The sequence below is a fragment of the Crotalus tigris genome, unplaced genomic scaffold (genome assembly GCF_016545835.1).
Source record: "Crotalus tigris isolate CLP2741 ecotype Arizona unplaced genomic scaffold, ASM1654583v1 scf7180000021444.432893, whole genome shotgun sequence".
NCBI classification, from domain to species: Eukaryota; Metazoa; Chordata; class Lepidosauria; order Squamata; family Viperidae; genus Crotalus; species Crotalus tigris.
In genome coordinates, this window is record NW_024098514.1 from 48,743 (window position 1) to 71,821 (window position 23,079).

The 23,079-nt window shown below is 61.4% G+C and overlaps 2 protein-coding genes across 2 annotated transcripts; both read left to right on the forward strand.

Moving 5' to 3' along the window:
• The first annotated feature begins 1,524 nt into the window (after window positions 1-1,524).
• HDGF (heparin binding growth factor) lies at window positions 1,525-9,169 on the forward strand. The gene is made up of 12 exons (XM_039318578.1): window positions 1,525-1,885; window positions 4,574-4,650; window positions 4,918-5,056; window positions 5,370-5,573; window positions 5,664-5,917; window positions 6,993-7,169; window positions 7,367-7,390; window positions 7,784-7,815; window positions 7,938-8,135; window positions 8,221-8,346; window positions 8,435-8,653; window positions 8,842-9,169. The coding sequence occupies exons 1-12, from the start codon at window positions 1,799-1,801 to the stop codon at window positions 9,165-9,167; spliced, it is 1,863 nt and encodes a 620-aa protein (XP_039174512.1). The 5' UTR covers window positions 1,525-1,798; the 3' UTR covers window positions 9,168-9,169.
• An 84-nt stretch (window positions 9,170-9,253) lies between these two features.
• NES (nestin) lies at window positions 9,254-19,004 on the forward strand. The gene is made up of 4 exons (XM_039318549.1): window positions 9,254-11,473; window positions 12,662-12,786; window positions 13,304-13,377; window positions 13,586-19,004. The coding sequence occupies exons 1-4, from the start codon at window positions 10,664-10,666 to the stop codon at window positions 17,383-17,385; spliced, it is 4,809 nt and encodes a 1,602-aa protein (XP_039174483.1). The 5' UTR covers window positions 9,254-10,663; the 3' UTR covers window positions 17,386-19,004.
• The last annotated feature ends 4,075 nt before the right edge of the window (window positions 19,005-23,079 follow it).

Consider the following 23,079-nt stretch of genomic DNA (forward strand, 5'->3'; position numbering starts at 1 on the left):
CGAGTCCCGCGAGTCCCTCACCGCGTAGGACGCGCCGTAGCCCGGGCCGGGCGCGTGGGGCCAACCGGGCGGGGCGGGGCGGGCACCGGGCGGCGTCTTGAACTCCAGCGGGGCGTCGGCGCCGTCCTGGCCGTCGGGCTCGGTGCCGGGCGGGAGGTCGTCGGGGAAGGCGGCGGCTGGCGGGGCAGCGGCGACGGCTGGCGGGGCGGGGGGCGGCGGGGCCGGCGGCGGCGGGAAGACGGGCTGCGGGGCCTCGGCCTCGCCCTCCTGGGCCACCTGCCGGGCCACCTGCCGCGCCGCGCTCTTGGCCGCCGCCTTGATGGCCGACGGGGAGGGCGGCGCGGCGGGGTCCGTCCTGCGGGGCGGGGGGGCGCGGCGGGGCTGCGGAAGCAGCGCGGAGAGACCCCCGGGCCCCGCAAGCCTCTTGGCCGCCGGCGGCTCGCCCGGCTCCCGCTCCTGCTCCTCCTCCGAGTCGGACTGCGGGAGAGAAGAGACGGAGGGAAGGAGGCGGTCAGGCGGGCGAGCGGTCAGGCGGGCGGCTCCGGCCCCGGCCCCCGCTCACCTCCTCGGGCAGCCGCGGCGCCGCGATCCGCACCGGCTGCCGCTTCTGGGCCGGCCCGGCCCGGGCCGGCGGCAGGACGGACAGGAGCCCCGCCGGGCCGGCGGAGGCCCCGTCGGTCTCCTCCTCCTCTTCCTCCTCCTCCTCCCGCTCCTCCTCGCTGCTGGCGTAGGCCACTAAGGACATGGCGGCGGCGGCGGCTACGCGAGTCCCAGGCTTCGTGGGGGCGCTAGGCCGCGATTCCCCCCATGGCAACGGTGCCCGCCGGAAGACGACCGAGCGCTCCTGCCGCCCCCCCGCGTTCGGCCCCGGGCGGCGAAGTAGCCCTGGAAGCACAAAGCGGCCCCGCAGCCGCCGACCGCCTTCCTTCGCGCTCCAGCGAGGAAGCGGACTACCGCTCCCAGAAGGCCCCGCGCCGGAAGCCGCGATTGGCTCGTCGGCGCTCTGGCCGCGCGGGGCCCGCCGGGAAACCGAGAACGGGCGGGAGGTTCCCCCGCCTCCCTCCAGAGGGCGCTCTGCTCCCGTCATCCCTCGCGCGGCTGGAGGAGCGTCCGCCAAGTGGGGGGGTCTCCCACCAGAACGCCCCAGCGAGGGGTCGGCGCGGCCTCGGATCACCCCCGTCCCTTGCGAGCTCCTTCCCGGCCGGCTTCGGCTGGAGCAGAGAGGGCTGCCCTCCCCATCAGGCGCCCCCAAAGAGCCCCGCTCGACCCCCCGGGGACCCCCAGGCCGCTTTCTGCTGGGGAGGAGCTGCGGGGGGGATCCGGCGGGGGGCGGGGCCAAAGCAGCCGAGAAACCCCCGCTGTGCCCGCCGGTGGGGGGTCCCGCTGCCCTCCGCGGAGCAGTCCCGCCGGGACCCCCGAGCCCGGCAGGAGGGCGCCCCCCCTCGCGCCCTTGGCCGGGCTGGGCGCGAAGGGCCGGGCCGGGGTCCCTCCGCCGCCCCCGGCCCTCCCGCCCCCTCCCTCCCCCCGCGGGGCCCGCCGCCAGCGCCGCCCCTCGCCGCTCCCCCGCCTCGCCTCCCGCGCTGCTCCGGCCCCGCCAGGCGCCTCCGCCCGCTGCAGCCAGGCGTGGGCAGAGCCCGGCGAAGAGCCCGGCGGCGGCCCTTCCAAGCGAGCGCAACGCTCGGCAGAGGCGGAGGCGGCAGCCAAGGCGGCCCCGGCTCGCCTGTTGCTCGGGGGGTCGGCGATCGCTCGGCCAGGCCGGCCTCGGCGGGGACGCTGCAGCCGCCCCTCGGCCCGCGCCATGTCCCGCTCCGGCCGCCCGCGCGACTACAAGTGCGGCGACCTGGTCTTCGCCAAGATGAAGGGCTACCCGCACTGGCCCGCCCGGGTAAGCGCCGCCGAGGTGGAAGGGCGCCCGCTCGCCTCGGGGGGGGGGGGGAGCGCTGCCCGGGCAGCTCCGCCGTGTCGCGGCCGGGCCTGGCCTCTCCCGCGCGGGAGGCGAGTGCCGGCCGGGCGGGGGGGGGAAATCTCTCAACTTAGGCTCCGCGGCCTGCCTTCCCCCGCAGCTCCGGGCTCCGCACTGGAAAAATCCGGTCCGATTGGCCGGAGCGGAGTCCGCGATCGGCCAGGCCGATCTGCAAAGATAGCCGGCAGGTGCCCCGCTGGGAGCCGCGTGGGCTGCTTCGGCCCCTGGCCGCGCGCAGGCCGCCCTGGAGGCAGGCGAACCCCGGCGGGAAGCGGCCTTTTCTTCGGATGGCGCTGCGGGGGAGGGGGGTCTCCCTCTGCAGAAACGGGGCGGGCGGTGTGTAGGTAGGATCGGCGGCGGGGATGGAGAGCGGGGCGCGAGAAGGGCCGAAGGTTCGCCTGGGCAGCAAAGCCTGGTTGGGAAGCGAGAGCCGAAGTGTTAGTGGCTGAAGAGGGGTCTGGCTGAAAAGGGGCCGGCTTGGTACCAGCTTTGGGCGGGGGAGAGACCGGCCTCCGCTTATCTTGCACCCCAGCGCGTTTTTAATAGTGCCCTCCTAGCAATGTTGCCGTTGAGGCTAGTTAGGATCCCAAATGTGGCAGATTTCTTGAGACAGGCTGCCTCTGTGGTTTTTGGTTTGGACTTGCAGCGTGTTTTGTAACCCTGAGGTCTAGAAACGAGGCTGTTTCCCAATCTTTTTTCTAAAACGGTGGGTTGTGTTGTTGATCAAGTCAAAACAATAGCCGGCCTTTTATGTAGATACAGCTGAGATCGGTTTGATCTAAAGCCATGCTAAGTTCAGTTATTCAAGGACACCCCCGGCCGTGCCAACACTGGGCTGGGCCTGCTAACGTGGGGATAAGCGCCGTGCCAGGACAGGCAGGTTTCCTTTTGAGTAAGGGAGTGCTAAGGTGCACACGCTCCATGCCCACCTAAGGAAGGTGAACAACTGGGGGAGTTTTCCTAATGTGTCCCGCCTGCCCTGGAAGTTGCACAGGGGAATTCTGGGAGTTGAAGTCCCAGCTGCCAGGGTTGGGAAACGCTGGTTAAACAGTCTAGCAACCACAGTGATGAATCACTGGCAGCTTTTTTTTCTGAATCGGAGCCCAACTGACTGACACCTGGACTGCTCAGGCCAGCAGAGGGGGGAGGGGCTTTTTTAAGGGACCGTCTGGGGCTGAGAGTCACAAAGATGCTAAGTTCAGCTTGCTGGAAGAGAGGGGAGGGGGCTCTCTTGGGGAAAGAGCCCAATGTCCAGCTGGGCTTCCCATTTTCTTTTTTGGGGGGGCACCTGCTCAAAGTCTGCTGGTGCGCCTGGAGAGTTGTCCGCTGTTGGGGAGGGGCACGCCCCTCTCCTGAGGCATCAGCCAGGATCACAATCGCAGCATGTGAGCAAAAGATGGAACCCACAAAGGATGTGGGGGGGGAAACGAGTGGGGGTGTTGCCCTGAACGCCCACAGCCTTTGTGCAGAAAGAGCCAGGAATCTCTCTTTGCCCTGGCCTGGGAGGAGCCCCTGCCAGCAGGAAAGCCACCTTATCTTGGGTAACCAGGAATAAAAGTTCTAGCGCTTTCAGAGAGGGAGGGAGCAAAATAGACTGGAGGTGATCATGATCGGTCAGAAACTCAGACGAGCGCAGCAGGATCCCAAGATGGTTGGGGGGGTCTCCTTCCCACCCTCTGGGCTTCCTGATTGCAGAAGCCACCAAACCGTGGGTCAGGAGCAACCAGGATCACCTGACCCATTTTGCAGGGCTGGGCCAGGTAGTTGCTTGGGCAAAGTCTGTGGCTGACTTCCGGAGAAGCCTGCTTGGGTTGGGCACGTGCTGGCGCCGGCGCCGGCAAGCATCCACTGTGCAAAGGTAGACTGCCTTTGTCCCTGGGGGCTCTGTCTTGCTCTCTGACTTTCTCCTTCCTGTGAAGCGGCAGTTTGATTGTGGCTTCCAGGACCAGGAGCGAGATGAAACCCCAGGACTGCAAAACACAAGACCCCCCTTTGGGGGTGGAGCCTTGTGTCCCCCCCCCAGGATCTCCTGACCTGGGGGGGATGAGAGAACACAGATTTGGCTGCAGGAGGTTCATCTTTTCTCAATTGTCATATTCTGGGTTTGAGTTATCTGGAAAGTCAGAAGTCGTGTGGAAGAGTTTGCAGAGAACAGAGGGGCGCACTCAAGTCTTCATCCACAAATGTGGAATTGAGGAGAATGCCCGGGGCTGGACTGCCATTCTGCCTTTGGCTTGGTCATTCTTGGTTGCTTCCCCCCCCCCCCAAAGTCCCCAGTGGAAGGGCTTTGAGACAAGGAGGGGCCCTCTGACCCACCTTTCCTTCCAGCCTCTCTTTTGCTGCCCAGGGGCTGTGGGGAAGGGCGAGCTAAGGGCCTTGCAGAAGGGGGGGGCTCGATTGGATCTGATAGCCCCCTCCTTCCCCTTCTGCTGCTCCTCCCCACGGCCCTTCCGCCCCCCAGCTGCTGGAAAACCAGCTGAGTTTGCGCTGCCTGGGGCGTCTAGACAGGAGCTTAGGGAGGGCCGGGGAGGTGCCAGGCTGTGCCCCGGCACTAGTTCAGGGCCCCCAGCCAAGAGGGTATCCGACACCCCCCTTTCTCTCCCCCCACAGATTGATGAGATGCCGGAATCCGCTGTGAAATCAACTTCCAACAAATACCAGGTCTTTTTCTTTGGGACTCATGAGACGTGAGTAATGTTGTGAGGAGCCGTGCTGGATCAGGGCCTTGCTGCTCCCCGGGAGACGCCCACAGGACCCCCCCCACTCATCCAGCGATGGGGGGAGGGGCGTCATCCCTTCCTTAGCCCTAGAAGGTAGATTGCCTCTGATGCTGGAGGGGCCTCTCTACTCACTTTCTCTTCCAACGGCTAGGAAATGTGCCCTCCCCACTTTTTCAGATGCCCTTTTAATGCCAGCGGAGTCTTCTGACAATCTCCCCCTCTCCTCCCCCACAGGGCCTTCCTGGGTGCCAAGGACCTCTTTCCCTACGAAGAGTGCAAGGCGAAGTTTGGCAAAACCAGCAAGCGGAAAGGCTTCAGCGAAGGCCTGTGGGAGATCGAAAACGACCCCACCATCAAGGCCTCGGGGTACCAGGTGGGTGGGACAGGGCCAGAGGGGGGCTTCTGCTCTACTGGGGCGCTGGGCTGCCTTGGCCGAGCCCCCCGTTGCTCTGATACCATACAGCTACGAAGCGTCGGGGGGGGGGAGCAGCAAGGACTCTTCAGCATTAACTACTAGGCTGATAAAGAGGGGAGTAAACAGGGAAGCCAAGGCTGAGTTCGCTTCCCCTGGGGAAACCGAGGCAGCCTTGGCCCTGCGGCCCGCTGCCTCACTCCTCCCCCGGGTCCAGGCCTGCCCGCTGGCCCTTCCCGGGGTGGTTCCTGCTGATGGCAGCTTGCTTTGGCAGCCGGCTCAGAAGAAGCGCCCCCTGGAGGAGGGGAAGGCCAAGGAGGACCCCGAGGCTGGCAAGAAGGGCAGCCACGAAGGCAGCAGCCACGAGGAGGAGCAGGAAGAGGAGGAGGAGGAGGAGGGGGACCTGGTAATCGACGAGCAGGTCAGGGAGAAGAACCAAAAGGCTGCCCACAAGAGGCGGGCCCGAGAGGCCCCGGAGGTAGGGCGCCTGCTGGCCTTGGCGGGAGGGTGGCCCCGGGACTTGTCCTCTCTGCCCCCCCTTCACTGAGAGCGGCTGGCCCCGTTGCAGGACCCCTCCCCCAAGCGCATGAAAGACGGGGAGGACCAGGCAGAGGTGGCTGGGGAGAAGCTGAGCCGTGGGGACGCGGCCCAGGAAGCCGGGAATCAGAAGCCGGCTCTGCTGGAACCAGGGGGCGAAGGGAAGAACAGTGGGGGTGGAAGCCCCCCTATCGACGTGCCCGGAGCAGAAGAGAGGAAGGAAAAGGCTGCCCAAGAGGAAGACGAGGAAGAAGAAGAGCAGGAAAGCAGAGATCATGAGAAGAGGTAGGCAGGCACGGTGGAGAAGGGGGGACTGGGTGGAACCTCCATGGACCAGCAGAGTCTATCTTGAGTATCACTTTGCTGGGGGAGGTGGCAAATCGCAGATTGCCTAGGCAGAACTCAGTTTCCATCCTGTTCTTCTCCCCCTCCTGCAGCCCGTAGCCGGCCCTCTCCAGCCTCCTCCGGGTTCCCCTGGTGCTACCAACCTGATTGCAACATCCTCTCCTTTCCCTCTCCGGCGCTGGGCTGAGAGGGAGCGCGATCCGACCTTTCCACCCCAGGAACAGGAAATGGTCTCTGTCCAGCCCGCCTGCATCTCTCCTGGCCGGCCCTTTCGCCGGTCCTACGCTTTGAGCTAGTCCTAATTTCTAGAGGGACTCTACTGATCGGTCACTTTGGAATAAACGCAGTTGGATGCCTTTTTAAAAAAACACAACAGCCGTGCCTTGTCCCTCCTTCACCGAAAAGGGGGTAAAGGGCTCCTGTGAAGGGGGGGGGCTGCAAAGGTGCTGAAGCCTGTTGCCTTTTGCCCAGGGTGTGGGTATCTTTAGGAGTCCCTTGGGGAGGGGGTGTCCCTCAACCACTGCAACTGGTTGGTGGAGAACGAGGACTCCCAAAACGGGAGGAGGGGGGGAAATACAGCCTGGCCCCCGCTTGCCTTGCTCCCAGGGCCTGCACAAGGTTGCCCCCCCCCAGGAAGGGCTCGAGTGTTCCACAGTTGCTTTGCACAATTTAGTGAGGGGCTGCTGCAAAGGCTTGGGGACAGGGGGGCCATTCACAGACAGCCTGGAAGAGGCCAAGGGACCATCAAAATTAAAAACCTCCATGATCGAATAGCTCTTTGGCATTGACTTGGAACCAGCGGAAAGACGCCCACCGCCTCCCTAAGAACTGGGTCCCTGGCTTGTATTTGAACTGAATTTGGAGGGGGTTGGTCCTCCCCCCCCCCCCCCAAACCCACTGCTACCCTGCCAGGGTGTTTTCTCCCAGCAGAAAGAAGACTGCCTGAGATTTTGGAAGGGTTTGAAATGGGATCCATTGATCCCTTCTGTGCCTGCCTCTCCCGTCAGCAGAGCAGAGTCCTGGGGGGGGGGGGGGGGCTGGAGGGGAGGCTGGGAGGTGGCAGTTCTGACCTCACAAAGCCCTGGAATCCGGGGCCCTGGAGATGGCAGGAATCTGCAGCAGCAGCAGCAGCAACTCAAACAGGCCCCCTTGGCCGTGGGATGGGAAGCTGGCTGTCCTGTTTAGGGGGCAGGTACTGATGGGACAGGAAGCCCCCCCCCGTATAGAAGCAGGGACCCAGGGGCCTCTTGGCTGGAGGGGTGCTGGGTTTGGGGAAAGGCACTTGGGCCCCCTCTCCCATCCCCTCCTCCCACTCCCTGAATCTGCCCTTCCAGCCAGAGGGAGGCCCTGATGCATTTGGGCCTCCCCCTCCCCCCTCCTTTCCCGCAGGCCCAGCCGTGACAGCAACCGTGAGTGAGTGGCCCCTGGGAGCCCGAAGTTCCCTCCAAACGGATCAGGCCAAGGGAGGCGGTTTGCCTCTTCATCTCCTTGACACTGGTTGGGTTGGAAGATCAGAGCCCAGACGTGTCCTGCGTGGGCAGGGTCTCTGGGGAAGGGGTGGGTGGGCTGGAAGTCCAGGGGCTTCTACGAAGGATGCCCCCCCCACCTTGGCTGGAACCATCACTGAAGCCTCGGGTGGCTTTTGTGCTCCTGCTCCTCCTTACCGTGGCCTCCTCTGGGCTGCACTGGGGGTCTCCCAGCCCCCTCAAAGTGGGCCGAGGGCCAGTCAGAGGATGCTAGAAGAGGTGGGGTTGGCCCTGGGGACCCTCGGCTGCTCCTGACGACCCTTCTCGGTCCTCTCAGCAGCCTCCCCGGGAAGAGAGAAGAGACAGAAGATGGTGAGTGCTGGGCCCGGTCTGCCCCCCTCCCTCTCCTGGGCAAGGGCAGCCCCGGGATGGGCCGGGCAGCAGCGCTCCGGTGCCGATGCTTCCCGCTGAGCCGCTTCTCCTGCCCCTTGCAGCGAGGCCGCCGCCTCCTTCGCCGTCCCCTCCGCCTTCGCCTCCGCCGGCCTCCAGCTCGGGCTCCCTCGACTTCGCAGCCCCGCCGCCTTCGGCCAGCCAGCCCCGGGAGCGGGCGCCGGGCCCCGCGCTCAGCCTGGAGGCGCTGCAAGAGCGGCTGGAGGCGCTGAAGGCGCTGCAGGGCCAGTATCTCCGGGGGCGTAAGTATCCGGGCTCCTGGGGCCACTGACCCCTCCGGGCCGCGCCGCCCCCCGAATCCTGCCCTTCGCTCTCCCTCTGCTCCAGAGCTGAGGATCCGACGCAGCTGCCGGGACTTCCCGCGCGCCCTGCGCGCCCTCAGCTTGCAGATCTGCCGCAGTCGCCGAAGACTCATCCGCGCCGAGGTCCGCCTGCAGCGCCGGGAAACCGAAGGTGCGCGCGGGTACCGGCCGCTCCCTGGCCCGCCCCCCCCCGCGCCTCCCCCGGTGCTTCGGCCGACACTGCGCTCTCTGCTCCGCAGGCGCTTTCCCGAGGCGCCCCTCGCCGCCTCCGTCCGAGCTGCTGGCCCTGGCCTCCTGGCGCCAGGGGCTCTCCGCCGCCGCCACCCTCTCCGGCTGCTCCCTGCTGCTGCTGCCCGCGCCCCCGCCGCCGCCCGCCCCGCCGCTGCCGCCGCACCTGCCCGACCTGCACGAGGCGCTGGAGACTTTCCTGGAGCGCCAGGAGCGCCACCTCCACGACCGTGAGTCCGCCGGTTGGGGCGCCTTCTCCGGGCAGGTCTCGGGCTCCGTCCTGCTCCGCGGCCGAGGAAGCGCAGCGGGTCCGGGCTCTGCTTTGCGCGCGGGGCAGGCGGGAGAGGTGACGGGGGGGCGCTTCGGGAAGGAGGGGGGCTGGCTGGCGGAGCCCCGAGGCTGGTCTTCTGCTTACCAGGGCAGAGAGACTACCGGAGCTGCCAGGAGTGCGTCCGCTCCATCAAGGCGCTGCGCGGCCAACTGCGCCGGGTGCGGAGCCGGCTGTGGCGGGTGGAGGCGGAACTGGGCATCCAGGTGCCCCCGCGCGAGCTCTCCGTGGACGACCAAGAGGAGAAAGAGGAGGAGGAAGAAGAGGAGGAGGACGGCCCTCCCTGGCTGCCCCCCGCGCTGCCGGCTGCCAGGAGGGAAGAGGCGAGGCGCCCGACAGCCCAGAACGCGCCCCCAGGGGATCTACCGACCTCCGGCCGGCTGGTGGAAGCAGAAATCCCCGCCTGCCCTCAATAAAGCTTTTGGAAAGTCGTCTGCTTTCGAAGTCACAGCATGGGGTGGGGTGGGGTGGGGTGGGGGACACCCCAAAAGAAGGAGGGACTTTGGCTTGGGGACCCCCTGAAGAGAGTTTGGGGTGAGCTTCCCGCGAGTAATGGTAACCTTGGTGGCTGGTCTGGAGCCTCTAGTCACCCCCAGAGACATTGCCAGTTCCTGAAGGCCAAATTGCCTTCAGTTCTACTGTTTGTGTACTAATTAAAATCTTTATAGCCTTCCCCCGCAACACACACACACACACACACATCAAAAATCCTTCTGAGGGCACGGGGTTAACCCAAAGGTGCTTTTTCAAGAGGCAACTGGCCTTTCTTGTTTTTCTTTGAAGATCTTTCGCTTCTCATCCAAGAAGCTTCTTCAGTTCTGACTGAATGGCAGGGACTGGAGGCTCCATGGGACCATCACCCTCATCACCAGTCCCTGCCCCATCATCAAGCTGCCTTCGCCCCATCATTTGCAAAGGGGGAGGGTTTCTGCTCTCCGGCCCCATAGCTAGAAACATCTTAGAGGCTGGGTTTGCACAGAACCCGCCATCAGTCCGGTCCCAAAGGGAAAGGGGAGACTCTGGAGCGGCAGGGGCCCCCCAAGAGCCCGGGGTGGCCACCTGACCTCCGCCCTTGGCCCTTCTGTCCACCAGATGGCGCCCGTGCACTCTTTGGGGAGGCTGCATTTCCTTTCAAGGGCAGGGGGTGTCTCTTCTATGGCATCCCAGACAGCCTGGTCCCCCTTTGGAACAGCCTGCTTCCCCCAACTCCTCATCCACCCCCCCCCTCCACAACACCCCTTTGGCCTCTCTCCAAAAAGTTGCCTTTCTGACCGGAAGCAATAATGTATGTGGGGTGCACAGAACAGAGACTCCCCTAAATGATGCCATACGTGAATTTGGCGAGAAAGGAAAAGAGCCCCCCCCCCCAAGCCTGCCTGGGACCCAGCTCATCCCAGCCGTCTGGGGGCCTCGCTCTCTTTTGCCCTTTGGGCATCTTCTGCCCCACACGTTTTAGAGCCCCTCCCTCCTGTGGGCATTGTTTGCTCCCGAGGCACATGGGGGTGTGGATTCAGGGAGAAATTGGGGAGTAGCAGGGGAGGGGGAGAGAGAGAGAAGAGGAGGCAACTTGGGGAGCCCCCCTACCAGGGAGATCCTGAGGAGCCTCTTGATTTCTGGGGGGGCACCCCAGCCAGAGGGGAACAGCTGCTGAGGAGGCATCCGCACGACTTCTTTCCTCCCACCCAGCTTCTCCAGGAATGCCGCTCTTCTCCGGCGAGGGGGGGAGGAAGGAGGGGTGTTAAGCCCAGCCTCCTTGGCCAGGAGCCTCCTCTCCCTATGAATAGTGGTGCGGAGCTGCCTAGCCCTCGTTCAGCAGCAGCAGCAGCAGCAGCAGCAGCAGCAGCCGGTCTCTCTCTCTCTCCCTCTCTCTCTTTCTCTCGGCTGGACTCTGCCTCCGAAAGGCGCCTGGAAGATGGAGAGCTTCCGTGGCTGCTCCTCGCGGCCCTTGGGAGAGGACTCCCTCCAGATGTGGGACCTCAACAAGCGTCTGGAGGCCTACCTGGCCAGGGTGAAGTTCCTGGAAGAGGAGAATGAGCTGCTGAAAGCCGAGATCCAAGGCCTGAAGGGGGGCTCGGTGGAGACCCCCTGGAGGGCCAAGTATGAAGCGGAGGTGGCCGCGCTCCGGGCCGCCCTGGACCGAGCCTATCAGGAGAAGTGCGTGGCAGAGCTGGCCAGGGACTCTCTCCACGAGGAGGCCCGGCGGGTGAGGAGCCACTGCCAGAGGGAGAGGGCAGCGCAGGAGGAGGCCAAGAGGCTCCTGTCCCTCGACAAGAAGGAGATGGAGGAGGAGAAGCGGGCCCACATTTGGCTGAGGGAGAAGGCCACCCAGCTGGAGACAGAGATGGAAGACTTGGTGGAGGCCCACCAAGAGGAGCTGCTGAGGCTGGACCAGGAGATCAACAGCTTCTCCCAGAGCCTGGACGGCTTCCGGGCGGTGCCTGTCTGCTTCCAGCCAGTGGAAGTGGAAGACTACGCCAAGAGGCTCTCCAACATCTGGAAAGGGGCGGTGGAGACCTACAAGACAGAGGTCTCACAGCTGGAGGCTTCCCTCTGCGAAGCCAAGGAGAACCTCTGGAAGGCCACCGAACGCAACCGGCAGAACCAGCTGCAGCTGCAACAGCTGGAGAAGGAGCTGGCCAGCCTCCAGGGCCGGAAGAAGACTTTGGAAGAGAGCCTCTCCCAGCAGTGGGCTCAGCAGCAGGGCGACGCTGAGAAGTTGCAGGTGGGTGTGGGGTGGCTGGCACGGAGCCCCCCTCTGAGTCCAGCAGGGCTCGGGGATGCCTGCCCGGCTGCCCGCCGTAGAAGCTTAGAAAAGTGGCTGGTAGGAAGGAGAAGGAACGTGGCTGGCAAAAGGTGCAGCACTGCCAGGCCTGTCCTCTAAACCAAGGCTGCGATTCAGCCATCGGCATTTGGTTGAGACACACAAGCTAGGCTGGGCAGCTGGAGAGTGCACAAATCTGGGTGTTGTTGCCTCTTGGCTGGGGGCGAGGGGTCCCTTGTGAAGTGTTTTTCTCAGAAGACACCCTCCCTTGCTCCCTCCATTCACAGCCTCCTTAGAGGGGAGTGGGGAGCACCCTGCAACCCCCCCCATTTGCTGCTAATTATGGTGGGCCTCCTTTTGGTGCCTTCTCCCGCCTGTCTCTGGAAAGAACTGCATATTTATTGGGGTGCCCCCCTTTGATAAATGCAATCCCAACCCTCACCCAAGCAGCCCTTGATTGCAGGAGGCGTAGGGAGCTGGGAAGGGGCACTTCTAAAAAGTCAGAGATGTTTTCAAGGAAAAAAAAGTTTCTTATCCTTCCAGCACTGAAGGTGAGGCTGAAGTACACGCGCCTGGGGATGTGGGGCAGTCAGTGCCCCCCACACACCCCCTCCACGGTCCTTGCATCCAGAGCTCAGCAGGAGGGGGCCACGCCCTGCCCCACTCAGGACTAACCAAACCATTCCCAGTATTTCTTTTGTGAGCAGAGGAACACGTGTGTGTGTGGGGGGGGGGGGAATGTACGTGTCTTGGAATGGGGAGGAGGGGATGCAAGGCGAAAGGCCTGGTCTGGCCTGCACGCTTGAATCTTTCTGCTGGACCAGATCTGAAGGAAAAGGGCTGAGAGTGACGAAGGATGATCTTAGGAAGGGGCCGGGCCGGGCCAAGATTCGAGGCTGAAGTATATTAATACAGCAGAACAAAAGAAGACTTTGAAAACTGAGCACTGGGCTGCCACACCCACTCGCGTGGCAGACATGCGGGATTTCCCTGCAGTTGCCTGCGGGGAGGGGGGGGTCCTGTCTCAGAGCCCCGCCGGACCATCCTCAGGGCCTCTTGCAGGATGCCCCCCCTTGCCCCCAGAGAGCAGCCCCTGCCACCCGGGCCTCAGTGGCTGACCCTGCCGGGCACTCCTTCTCTGCCGCACAGATGGCCATGGAGGCGCTGGAGGAGGAGAAGCAGTCGCTGCGTGGCCAGATCGCCCAGGTGCTGGAGGACCGGCAGCAGCTCATGCACCTGAAGATGTCGCTCAGCCTCGAAGTGGCCACCTACAGGTGAGGGACGCCCCCCTGCAGGCAGCCCCCGAGTCTCCTGGCCGCACCTCGCCCGGCCACTGAGAGGGCTGGACGCCCCCCCCCCCCCCGCAACGGATGGGAGGCCCGCACGTCTCTGCCTCGGCAAACCTGCCTCCTTCCTTGCACATGGCCTCGCTCCCCCCCCCAAGCAGAATCTCATGGGAACCTCCCCTCTGCCCCCTTCCCTTCTCCTCCCCCAGACGGTTCCCACATAAAAGGAGGCGGGAGGGGGGGTTCCTGTTTCATTAGCATGAGAATGGTAAGCGGGGGAGGCCAGCAGACTCGCATGATGTCACCACCAGCCTGCTCCTGCCAGCCCCCGCCCCTCCTGACTCATGGGGGGGGGAGAAAGGGGGGTGAGCCTCCCAACGCTGGGAAGGTGGAGGAGGCCTGGCTGAGGAGGCAGCTGCGGGGAGGCCAGGAACAAGCAGCAGAAACGACCCCCAAGGGCTTCCCGCCCCCCTGCTCCTCTCAAGACTCCCTCTCTGTCTTGCAGGACCCTCTTGGAAGCCGAGAGCGCCAGGCTGCAGCTGCCAGCCACGGATCTGCAGTTGGCCAGGGGGCTCAGAGGTAGGGATGAGTGGGGGGCTTGGGGGGAGGCCTGAAGAGTGGTTAAAAATCTGAGCCCACTTCTCCCACCACAGAGCTGCCTTTCAGCAGACCTGCTTTGCAGACCTCTGCTGTCTTCCCCACCCCCAAAGTGGATCAGCAGAGGATCACCTGGTTCCAGGTGAGTCCAGCAGCCGTTCCTCATGCTCCCCATTTTTCTTGCTTGCAGATGCGACAATAACCGAGTCAACTCACGTCAGGCTGCCAGGGCCGTCGATGGATGGGGGCCGCTCGGGGAGCTGGGATGTCCGCCCCAGCCCTGCCGCCTTCCCAAAGCTTCGGGGGTTCCACAGCAAAGTCGAGTCGGCCTCCTGGGGGACAAAGAGCCTGAGCTCCGCGGCCAGAGAGTTCCAAAAGGCCAACGCCTCCCTGCGGCACTCTCAGGCCACCCGAAGCGCCGACGGGCTGCTGCTGCCGCCAAAGGAGACCTCTGCCTTTCGGCTGGACGCCTCCCAGCACAGCCAGAGGGTGACGGTCACCCAGCTGGAGAGCCTGGCCCAGTCCGTCTTCTGCACACAGCCCCCTCTGACTTTCAACTCCCTGGAGCTGGAAGAGGCTTCGGGAAGGTCCCCTGAGAGCCTGGATCAAGGAGAGGAGAGCAAAAGGGGAGCAGAGAGGGAGGCCGAAGGTAGAGGAGGGGAGGAAGGAAAAGCCTCTGGAGAAAAGGAGACAGAGGAAGAAGAGGAGGAGGAAGAAGAGACACGGCTCCGCCATGAGCCACCAGCCGAGAGGGAAGTCCTGAATGGGCCTTTTCTGAGCCAGATGGTTACTGAAGCTGTAGAAACTGCGATCCAGGAAGTGATCCCCAAAGAAACCCACCTTGAATCCAGCTTGCTCAAGGCGGTCAAAAGCCAAACAGACGTTTCTTCTGACCGCGTTTCATCCCTGGAAGAGGAGAACAAGGACACCCTTCCCCCGACTCGTACCGAGGGGCTGGAGGAGGCCCAGGAAGATCACATGGGGGAGAGCCAGCCCACCGATCTCCTGGAGGACCTCCAGGTCTGTGAAGACTTTGCAGAGGTCAACGGTGGCCAGGAAGCCTGGGCTGAGCTGCAAGGGCCGGAGGAGGCTTGGCAGGCCCTGGAGGCAGAGGCCCCCTGGGCCCTGGGAGCAGGACCGCCGAGGGTAGAGAGGACAGAAGAAGGCGGGGCTGTTCTGGTCCCTGAAGACCAGGAGGGGGACGAAGAGAGGGGGTCTCCGGAATGGAAGGAGGGCGAGGCGGATGAGGAGCTGCCTGCCTTACTGGGGATGACGCTGGGGAATCTGTTGGGAGAAGCACCCAGGAACTCAGAATTTGCCACAGAGGCCCCTGCAAAGGTGAGCGGCAACCAGGAAGGCTGGGAGCTTGACAGCCCCCCCTCTGACGTCCCCGAGGGAGCCCCAGAAGTGAAGCCAGAGGAGGTCCATGGAGGGACAGAAGAGGTGGAGATGGTCAGCCCAGAAGACCTTCTCTCTGAGCGAAGGGAAGAGCCCCAGAGTCCCACCAGGGAAGGCGAACCGTGCAATCTGCAGGCCGGGCTGTTTGAGAGGGAGCACCTGGAGGTGGAAGGCAGCCCAGCTGAGGAGGACCCGTCATCCGCCATCCTTACAGCATCGTCTGCAGGTGAACACCAGGCAGCTCTCTTCCCGGAGGGGGAGCAGGAGAGCGTGGAGAGCCACGAAGAGCTTCTTCACGAGGCCGATTCTGCTCCGCCAGAGGAAGAGAACCAGCCGAAGGATCTGGACTCCGAGCTCTTCTGCACGGAAGGTGACCGGCCCAGAAGCTCAGGTTCTGCCCTAGATGAAGATGGCATCTCGGCAGATGAGCCAGAGAGGGTCGAGAGCAGGGAAGCCGCAGAAGAGGAGGAAGGGGATGTCGTCAGATCTCTTCCCACAGAAGATACGGGAGACGAAGGAACAATGGAGACAGAAGGGCCCCTGGATGGGGAGGCACCCAAGAGTACCTGGGAAGTGGGGGTGGCAAGCCTCCAGGCGCAGGAGACGCTGCAAGAGGAGCAAAGAACGGAGGTGCCTGAAGAGCAGCCGCCGGAGGAACAGGAAGAAGGAGGAAGAGAAGGAGGAGGAGGGTTCTCAGGGACCCCATTGCAAGCTGAAGGGAGCAACGTGGAGGAAAGAGGCTCAGAGACCATCTCTGGAGTGTCGGAAACAGAAGACATCATGGATGCCCTGGAGATGGAAGAGGTCCGTGGGGCTGTTGTGGCAGGAAAGTTGCTGCCGAAGGAGGAAAATGCCCCCGAGGGCTCTGAAGACAGAGAATTGGGGCTGGACTCTCCCCAGGCAGGAGAGCCACCAGCCGAGGCAGAAGGTCCCTCCACGGAAGAGACCACCTGCCCAGAAGAAGTCCAAGGCTCCCCCCCAGAGGCCGAGTCACTTGCGGAGGACTCCGTTTTCCGGGGGGAGGATTCGGGGTCCGAGGACACCTCCAAACATTTAGAAATTCTCCCAGATTTCCAGAGGGAGAGAGCTGGGGCTGGAGAGGAGACGTTGCCAGCCCCCCTGGCTTTGGACAATGGGCTGACCGTGCCCGAGACTCCACCCATTCCTTCCTTGGGGAGAGAAGAGACGCCTCCTTTGGCCCCAGAGGCCGAGGCCCCCCTTTCAGGAGAAGACGCCGCAAGCGTCAAGGTGGATGGAGTGGAGGAAGGCGCTCCGAAGGGAGAAAGCGGCCACAGTCCACAGGCTCTCCCTGAGGAAGTCGGGCCCTGCTCAGAAGAGCTGCTGGCCGCAGAGGGTCCGGCAGAAGCCAGGGTCCAAAGATCACCGCTCACAGGAGAGGATGAGGATCAGGGTCCTGGGGAGTCCGGGGTCCCCGGAGAGGATGAGCGGGAAGAACTGGAGGGGGCCCCTGGCCGAGAGCCTGAGGAAGACCCCTGGCAGGAGAGCGAGGTGGCCAGAGGGCCAGCGGTCCCCAAGGAAGAGATGGATGCAGAACTTCCTTTGGGGCCAGGAGAGCCCGGTGGGTTCCCAGCAGATGGGTTAGACGCCCGCTATAGCCAGCATGAGGAAGAGGAGGAGGAGGGGCCCTTGGAATTTAGCGACCCAGAGGCTACAGTTGTGGCCCCTGCAAAGGTTTCACCCCTGACCAGTGTGGCTCATTTGGAAGAAATAGTGCTGGAAGGTGAGAGCTCTCTGCCTGGCCCAAGGGGGGCTGTGGAGTCTGATCTGCTGGAATCCGGTGAGGACGAAGGTTTCCTTGTCTTGGACCCAGAAGATCTGATCCAGCAGAAAACTCTGACCGTGGAAGGTCCCCCAGGAAGTGGCGTCCCTGAGACATTCCCAGAGGACGTGGTGGGCCTTTCTCTAGACAGCCAGAGAGACCCCAATATTCTGGAAATTGTAGAACAAGCTCTGGAGTTTAACCAAGAGTTGATGAAGGCAGCGGAGGAAGAGCTGGGAGGCCTGGGCTCCCCAGAAGAGAGGTCCCCCTATGCCCCCCCTGCAGGTCGGGACCGGGGGCTACCCCGGCTTTCCCCAGAGGCTCCAGAAGGCTCATCTCCCGTCCCGAGGGAAGCCCACCTGTCGCTGGAGAGCCAGGCGAACGGGCTTCAGGAGGAAGCAAGCCTGGAAGACTTCCCAAGCGAACTTCTCAACGGCCTCGGGCAGGAGGAGACGGACCCTCCTGGAGATGATGGCTTCGTCAAAAGGGTGACTATCACCCCACAGTTCTGCACAGAAGGCCACTTCCCCATGGCAGAGACCCTAAGCCAGAGTCCCCCCCCAATCCCAGGCTGTGAAGAAGGGCTTAGAAGCGGAGGCATCAGCCCTGAAGGTCTTGAAAAGGTCTCCCTGGATCTGGAAGGCCAGGAGGCTCTAGAGGAGAACCTCCTGGAGCAGAAGAGCTGTGGGAAAGGAGGCAAGGAAACCAAGCTGGAGCCCAGGCCCTTCCTGTTCGGGGACGATATTCGGCACCAACCCTTGGAATTCCATCCGGAAGGGGATCTGGACCTCCAGCCCTCGGAAGACCACTGAAAGGTCCCCTTTCGGCCACTCATCCCAGCCAGTGAGAACCAGTGTGATTCCTGCTAAAGGCACCCCATCTGTTCCAGTTCCACAAACTTTCCTTTTTTTCCAGCTGCCTTCCTTCCTTCCTTCCTTCCTTCCTTCCTTCCTTCCTTCCTTCCTTCCTTCCTTCCTTCCTTCCCTCCCTCCCTTCCTCTCTCCAAAGCCTGAGAGAGACCCCCACTGACAGTCAAAAGCTTGGTTAGGCAACGTTTGCAGCCCTTTAACATTTTCCTGATAGGCTTTTTTTTTTTTAATCCCTCTTTTTTAAAAGAAAGAAAGGCACTCAAGTTGAATTTCTCACAGCTTTTGTCTTCACCTTAACTGTAACCAGCAATTTGGCAAAATTGTTTTGTTTTTTTTAAAAAAGAAAATGTTATGTTTCATCTGCCTCTAGTTGTGCCCAGCAGGAAAATATGTTGTTTAGTAAGATCCAGTCTCACACCCTGTTTTTCTAAGTGAGGCACCCTGAAGTTGTCCAGGCAAACTCTGACAACATCCCCTCCTCCCCGCCATTGTCTGGGTCAGAAGGGCTTCTCCTATAGTGCAGAGTTTCCCAGCCTCTCCACTCCCAGAATTCCCCAGCATGCCGACTGCAGAACTCCCAGAATTCTCCAATAGAGCATGTTGGCTGGGAAGGTCTTCTGGGAGTCGGAGTCCACCTATCTTACAGTTCCTGAGGCTGAGACACACTGACCTAGAGGGAGATTTTTTTTTTTCAAATAGTGACTCCTGTAACTTTCTAGTGTGCCTTACTTGAATACGTGGAACAAAGCTCTGGATTTTCAGTATAAATGTGATTTGATGCTGCTCCCTTCTCGTCCCCTTCTTCTCTCCTTGGTTTCCCAGGAATCCATTTTCCTGTTATCCACTCTCATTTATCTATGTGTGTGTGTGGGGGGGGGGTTGTCAGGATACTCATGTTGGCAAAGGTGCCTCTGCTTTTGAATGGGACCGATCTAACAACCCTGCTAGAAATATCCAGTTGTTCCTTTGCTTTTAAGAGGGAGAAGAAAAGTCACAACTCTTGAAAGCCCCTGGCAATCTGCTGCTAAGTATTTGGCCAGCCTGGGTTGGGCCCCGGGAACTGGGGATTTGTATTTGGCCACGCCAGGGCCAGGCTCTTGGTTAGCATCGGATATTTCCAATCTTACTTTCCCAGCATCCTCTGGGGAAGAAGATAATTAAGAGAGCAATCCCCCAATCCTGTAGCTGGCCCAGGCAGCGTTTTGGTCCCATGGAATAAACTCAAAACCAGCGAGTTTCTGCCAGCCTCATTTTATCTGCCCAGTTCACAGAAGCTAGCAAAGTGGAAGCAGAAATTTCCCCAAGCATGGCTTGATTTCGCCTCCCCTCTTTTGAACAAGGATCAGCACCGATCCAAGCCCAGCCTTAGAACGTGGGCAGAGTTCTCCAGAGGAGAGCTGAGGATGGGGAGCGAGAGGAATGTTCTAGAAACAGGTTCCGGTGCCTATTTTTGTCTCGCACTTCAGTGCCTTCTACGATAAAGCCACGATGATAAAACATCGGAGCTCCACCTGGTGCCTCCGAGACACTAATAAAGCAATTGGTTTCTTACCCTGTACAAATTCTCTGTGTTTTGCTTCACCTCTTAAAGCGTCACTCTTGGGAGTGCTCGTTCTTGGGGGAGGGAAGGTTGCTGCCAAGATCGGCCATCCTGAAAAAAAGCTGATCTATCAAGATGAAATAATTCTTTAATGCGCATGCAGGAAGAGGACATGTTTGTGTTGAAAAAAGCCTCCATTAGCTCTGCTTTGTCCGTTCGTGTGCAGGTTGAATCCCAGACATTTAGCAGCCAGTTTTTAGACAAGGAAGGGGGAACTGAGAAGAAACGGAGTGGCCTCTCCCTTCACCAGTCCATGTGCTGAATTCTTGCAAGCTCTCCAGGGCTGCAGAAAACAGGTGCTCGGAGGAGCTGTGGGCAGGGCAGGGCATCAGTCCTGCCCTCTGCTTCATGGGGACTGAGCAGAGAAGGGGGCACTTTTTATAGCTAAGACCAGATGGTGGAAGTGATGGAAGACCTTAAAATATGCTTTTGACTACTGATGCAGCTGAATCACCAGCTTCCTGCAGAGCAGAAATATTTGGAGAAGTTGGGAGAAAGTTTGCCTCCCATTCCGGGGGGGGGCAAAAATGGACAGCCCCTCCCTTCGACCCACCACCTGTTTCTGCATCCGTCACTCGTGCCTGTTTTTAGCACTGAAGCAGACCCAGGAGGGCTGGGCAGGGAGGGCTTCCTTCCCATCTGGTCCAGCGTGGCAAACAATTTGGATTCAAAATGTTCAAAAACACAACTTTAACAGAAACAAGCTGTGGAAACGGTAACAATATTCTTGAAAATAGAAAGTATTCGGCAGATGCCCCCTTTGAAACCGACAGCAGGCTGCAGCAGAGAAGCTGCAGTTGCAAAGCCCAGTGGGCTGGTTTTCCAGGGCCGAACAGCCACCAGCATCACCCTCTGGGGCAAACCGAGGCCACGCTGGGCCTCCACAGGCTTCTGGCAATTCCTCCCCGGGTTCCTGGTGATCTCTGGGGAAAGCAGACCTGGGCCTCAGTTGGAGGCTGATAAGAGGATGCCAGGGTGAAGCAGCCAGCGGCCAAGGGCTTTGGCAGCTCTTGGGTGGCAGAAGGACCGGTCGGGCAGGATTTCTGGCCGAGGGGACCAAGATCTCCTCTCTGGAGGCCAGGAGAGGAACCTGAGCAGGGCTTTTCATTTCCTGCCTGGCGAGGAAGAGGCAGAGGGGCCCAGACTTCCTCCTGACAGATTCCAGATCCTTCCAAAGGCTGAAGGGCTTGGAAGCCAGAAGCTGGCTTTGCACTCCGGTTGCATCAGCCCAGAAGCCCCTTCCAAAGCCAGATAAGCCCCATTCTCTGGGCCCAGCCAGTCCTTGTAAGGGCAAATGGCAGGCTGAAGTCACACCACTGGAAAGTCAGACCTCCCACTTCTATCGGGAACCAGACCTGACTCAGAGGCCTTGGCATCGCCGGGGACGGGCGCACGCTGCCTTTGGTCTGCTGGCTGGCAAATGATATGCCCGCCAGCTGCCTTTTCTTTGGCATTGCCCTTATTGGGGGAGGGGGCACCGGGATTTGGCAGCTATGGGCACTGTGGCACACAAGGCTTTGGAGTATTGGTAGAGAGGATGGCGGGACCCTTGGGGGTCAGAAGCACGATCCATCCTGCCCCTGGAATCCAGAGCTGCTTTGGAATGACAGCCCCCATCAAGGCTGCACCCTTAGCAGTGACTCAAAGCAGGGGACGGGGGTCTCGTTTCCTTGGCGGATGTCAGAGATGACTGGGCAGTGGCTGTGGGTTGGCCCACAGGCCCCCTCCCCACCATTGCTGGCAGAGAGTGAGTCATGCTGAAGCTTCAGCCCAGAAGGCACCACGGCTGTGGCAGAAGCCCCCTCTCCTATGGCTGAGGGCTTCTGCAGGCCACTGATGCTCAAAACTGGCAAGTGATCCTGGGGCCTTGTAAAGTTGCCTCTAGCAGCCAGGAGCACGGCTGTGTAGAGGACACGGAAATGATGCTGGCTCCTTCTCCCTCTCTTGACAGTCACTCCCCATCCACCCCACCCCAGATCTGTCTGGGCTGCCCCAGTGCAGTTCCCCTGCTCCTTTGTCTGCAGCCACACTTGGTCAGAGTCCAGACAATTAGGAGCTCTCTGTGGCCTGTTTCAATGGGGGCTGGGAAGGAGGGAGGAGGGGAGGGGAGGATAGCCTCAAAGCAATGACCTCACTCAGCCCAACTCTGTAGAAAGGTGGGGGGGAGATTAGTAGTCCTGTGCCTGTTGCCTCGCACAGCTGAAGCTTTGCCCAGCTGCTCAGGAGAGCTTCTGGCTGCCCAAGGAACTTTGCCTCCTACTCCCCACTGCGGTGCCAGGCAGTTTTTGTGTCTGCTCCCTTGGTTAGTTGGCTTTCTCACAATTCCTGAAAAGTCTCATTTTGCCACCCTCCAAGTCAGGGAACAATGGAGCAATGTGGCTCGACACCCACCCCAATCCCACCTGCTGCCTGGTTGTTTTAGAGGAGGAGGAGGAGGGGAGGAGGAGGAGGAAATGAAGTGGAAGTGAGCCTGCGAAAGACATGCTGGTGGGTTTTTCCTCCCTGCTCCAAGGGAAGCCAGTCACTTGGGTGGTAAGCCCCCCCCCAGCAAAGACTGACTCAGAAGTTCAGCTGACCAGGAGGACGGAGAGCAAAGGACATCCTGATTAGTGTGCTGAGGCCTGGAAGGGCTCACTGGGGTAAAGGCTGACCCCTCCTTGGACAAAAGCATGGCAGTAGCACGATTGCTGAGACCTGGCCCCCTCATTGCAAGAGGGCCCTTAGAGCTAGTCAAGCTTTTGGTGCAATGAATTCAGAGGGGCGACTTCCCATCTGTTTCTGTGGGGGGTTGAGGGGGGGACCAGCTTGCTATACGCAGGCAAAAAGGGCCAGACACCCCCAGCTCCTTTGCAGCATCCTCCCAGGAGATCTGCATCAGGGGAGACTTTGAGGTCCGTCGTCCCCTGGGGTCTGCCTGCTTTTGGCGCCTGGGGCTGGTGCGAGCTGACCCTTTGCACTTCGGCCTTGCAAGATCTAGGCAGGAGTCCCTGAGCCACAGGGCGCCATGAAGGAAGAGATGAGAGCCCTTTGGTCCTGGATCTATTCTGAGCCCCTCCCTAAGAAAAGAAGCATTTGCCAGGATGGTCATTCACAGGCTTTTCCCATCTGCAGCTGCTGCCTGCATCGCCCCCCTCCCCGGCACAAGCACGCAGTGAGGAGGGGGGAGCCAAGATCACATGAGACCCCCTCACCTTGGACAGAGCTTCAGCGGCAAGGGATTAAAGCCTCACCAGTTGTGCAAGGGGGGATTCGGACTCTCCGGAATGCAGCCCCCTCAAAGAAGGGGTCACAGCAAGGGGGTAACGGAGCTGCCGGCACTCGGGTTTCATGGAAACTGGGGGAGGGGGGAGCAGATGCTGCTGCCCCTCCAGCCCCTGCCTGGGACTCTCCACCTCCCCATCAGAGAAGGCTGGGAAGAGAAGGCCAGGAGCAGCTTGGTCAGCATTTGGCTCCCTTCCAGGGGGCCATTTTGCACAGGTGGGGGCTGCCAGGAATGAGTCCTGGGGGGGGAACCTCCTGCTGCCTCATCCCGACAACCGACTCTTTGTAATCCCTCTTAGAAGGGGAGAGGGTGCCCATTAAAGGACCCCAACATGGTGGGGTTTGCCACTGGGACACAAACCGAGAGGCTCTGGGGGTGTCAGGACGACCTGGAAAGGAGCGGAGTTGGCGCCAGCCGTTCCCAAAGCAGTAAATATTGTGCTTTGTCTGTAATTAAAGTCCAGCCGGGGAGAAGAAGGGGAGGGACAAGAGGGGATCCAGACTCGACTCGGCTTCCTCCAGAATCGCCCCAGCCAGCTCGGCTTGGGGCTTCCTTTCAGCCTGGAAGTGGGCAGTGGGGTGGGCTGGGGGTCACAGGCCCATGGGAGAGGGCTGGAAAGGAAGGCCTGGAGGGGGCCGGCCCATTGACTGGCCAGCCTGGTGTTTCCTCTCTGGTCCCAGGGCGGCAGGGGGCCGAGGCAGCAGGTGTGTTTGCCAACTGGGCACGAGACACATCCAAGTCCACACTTGGCACCCGGCCACTGGGCACGGAAGAC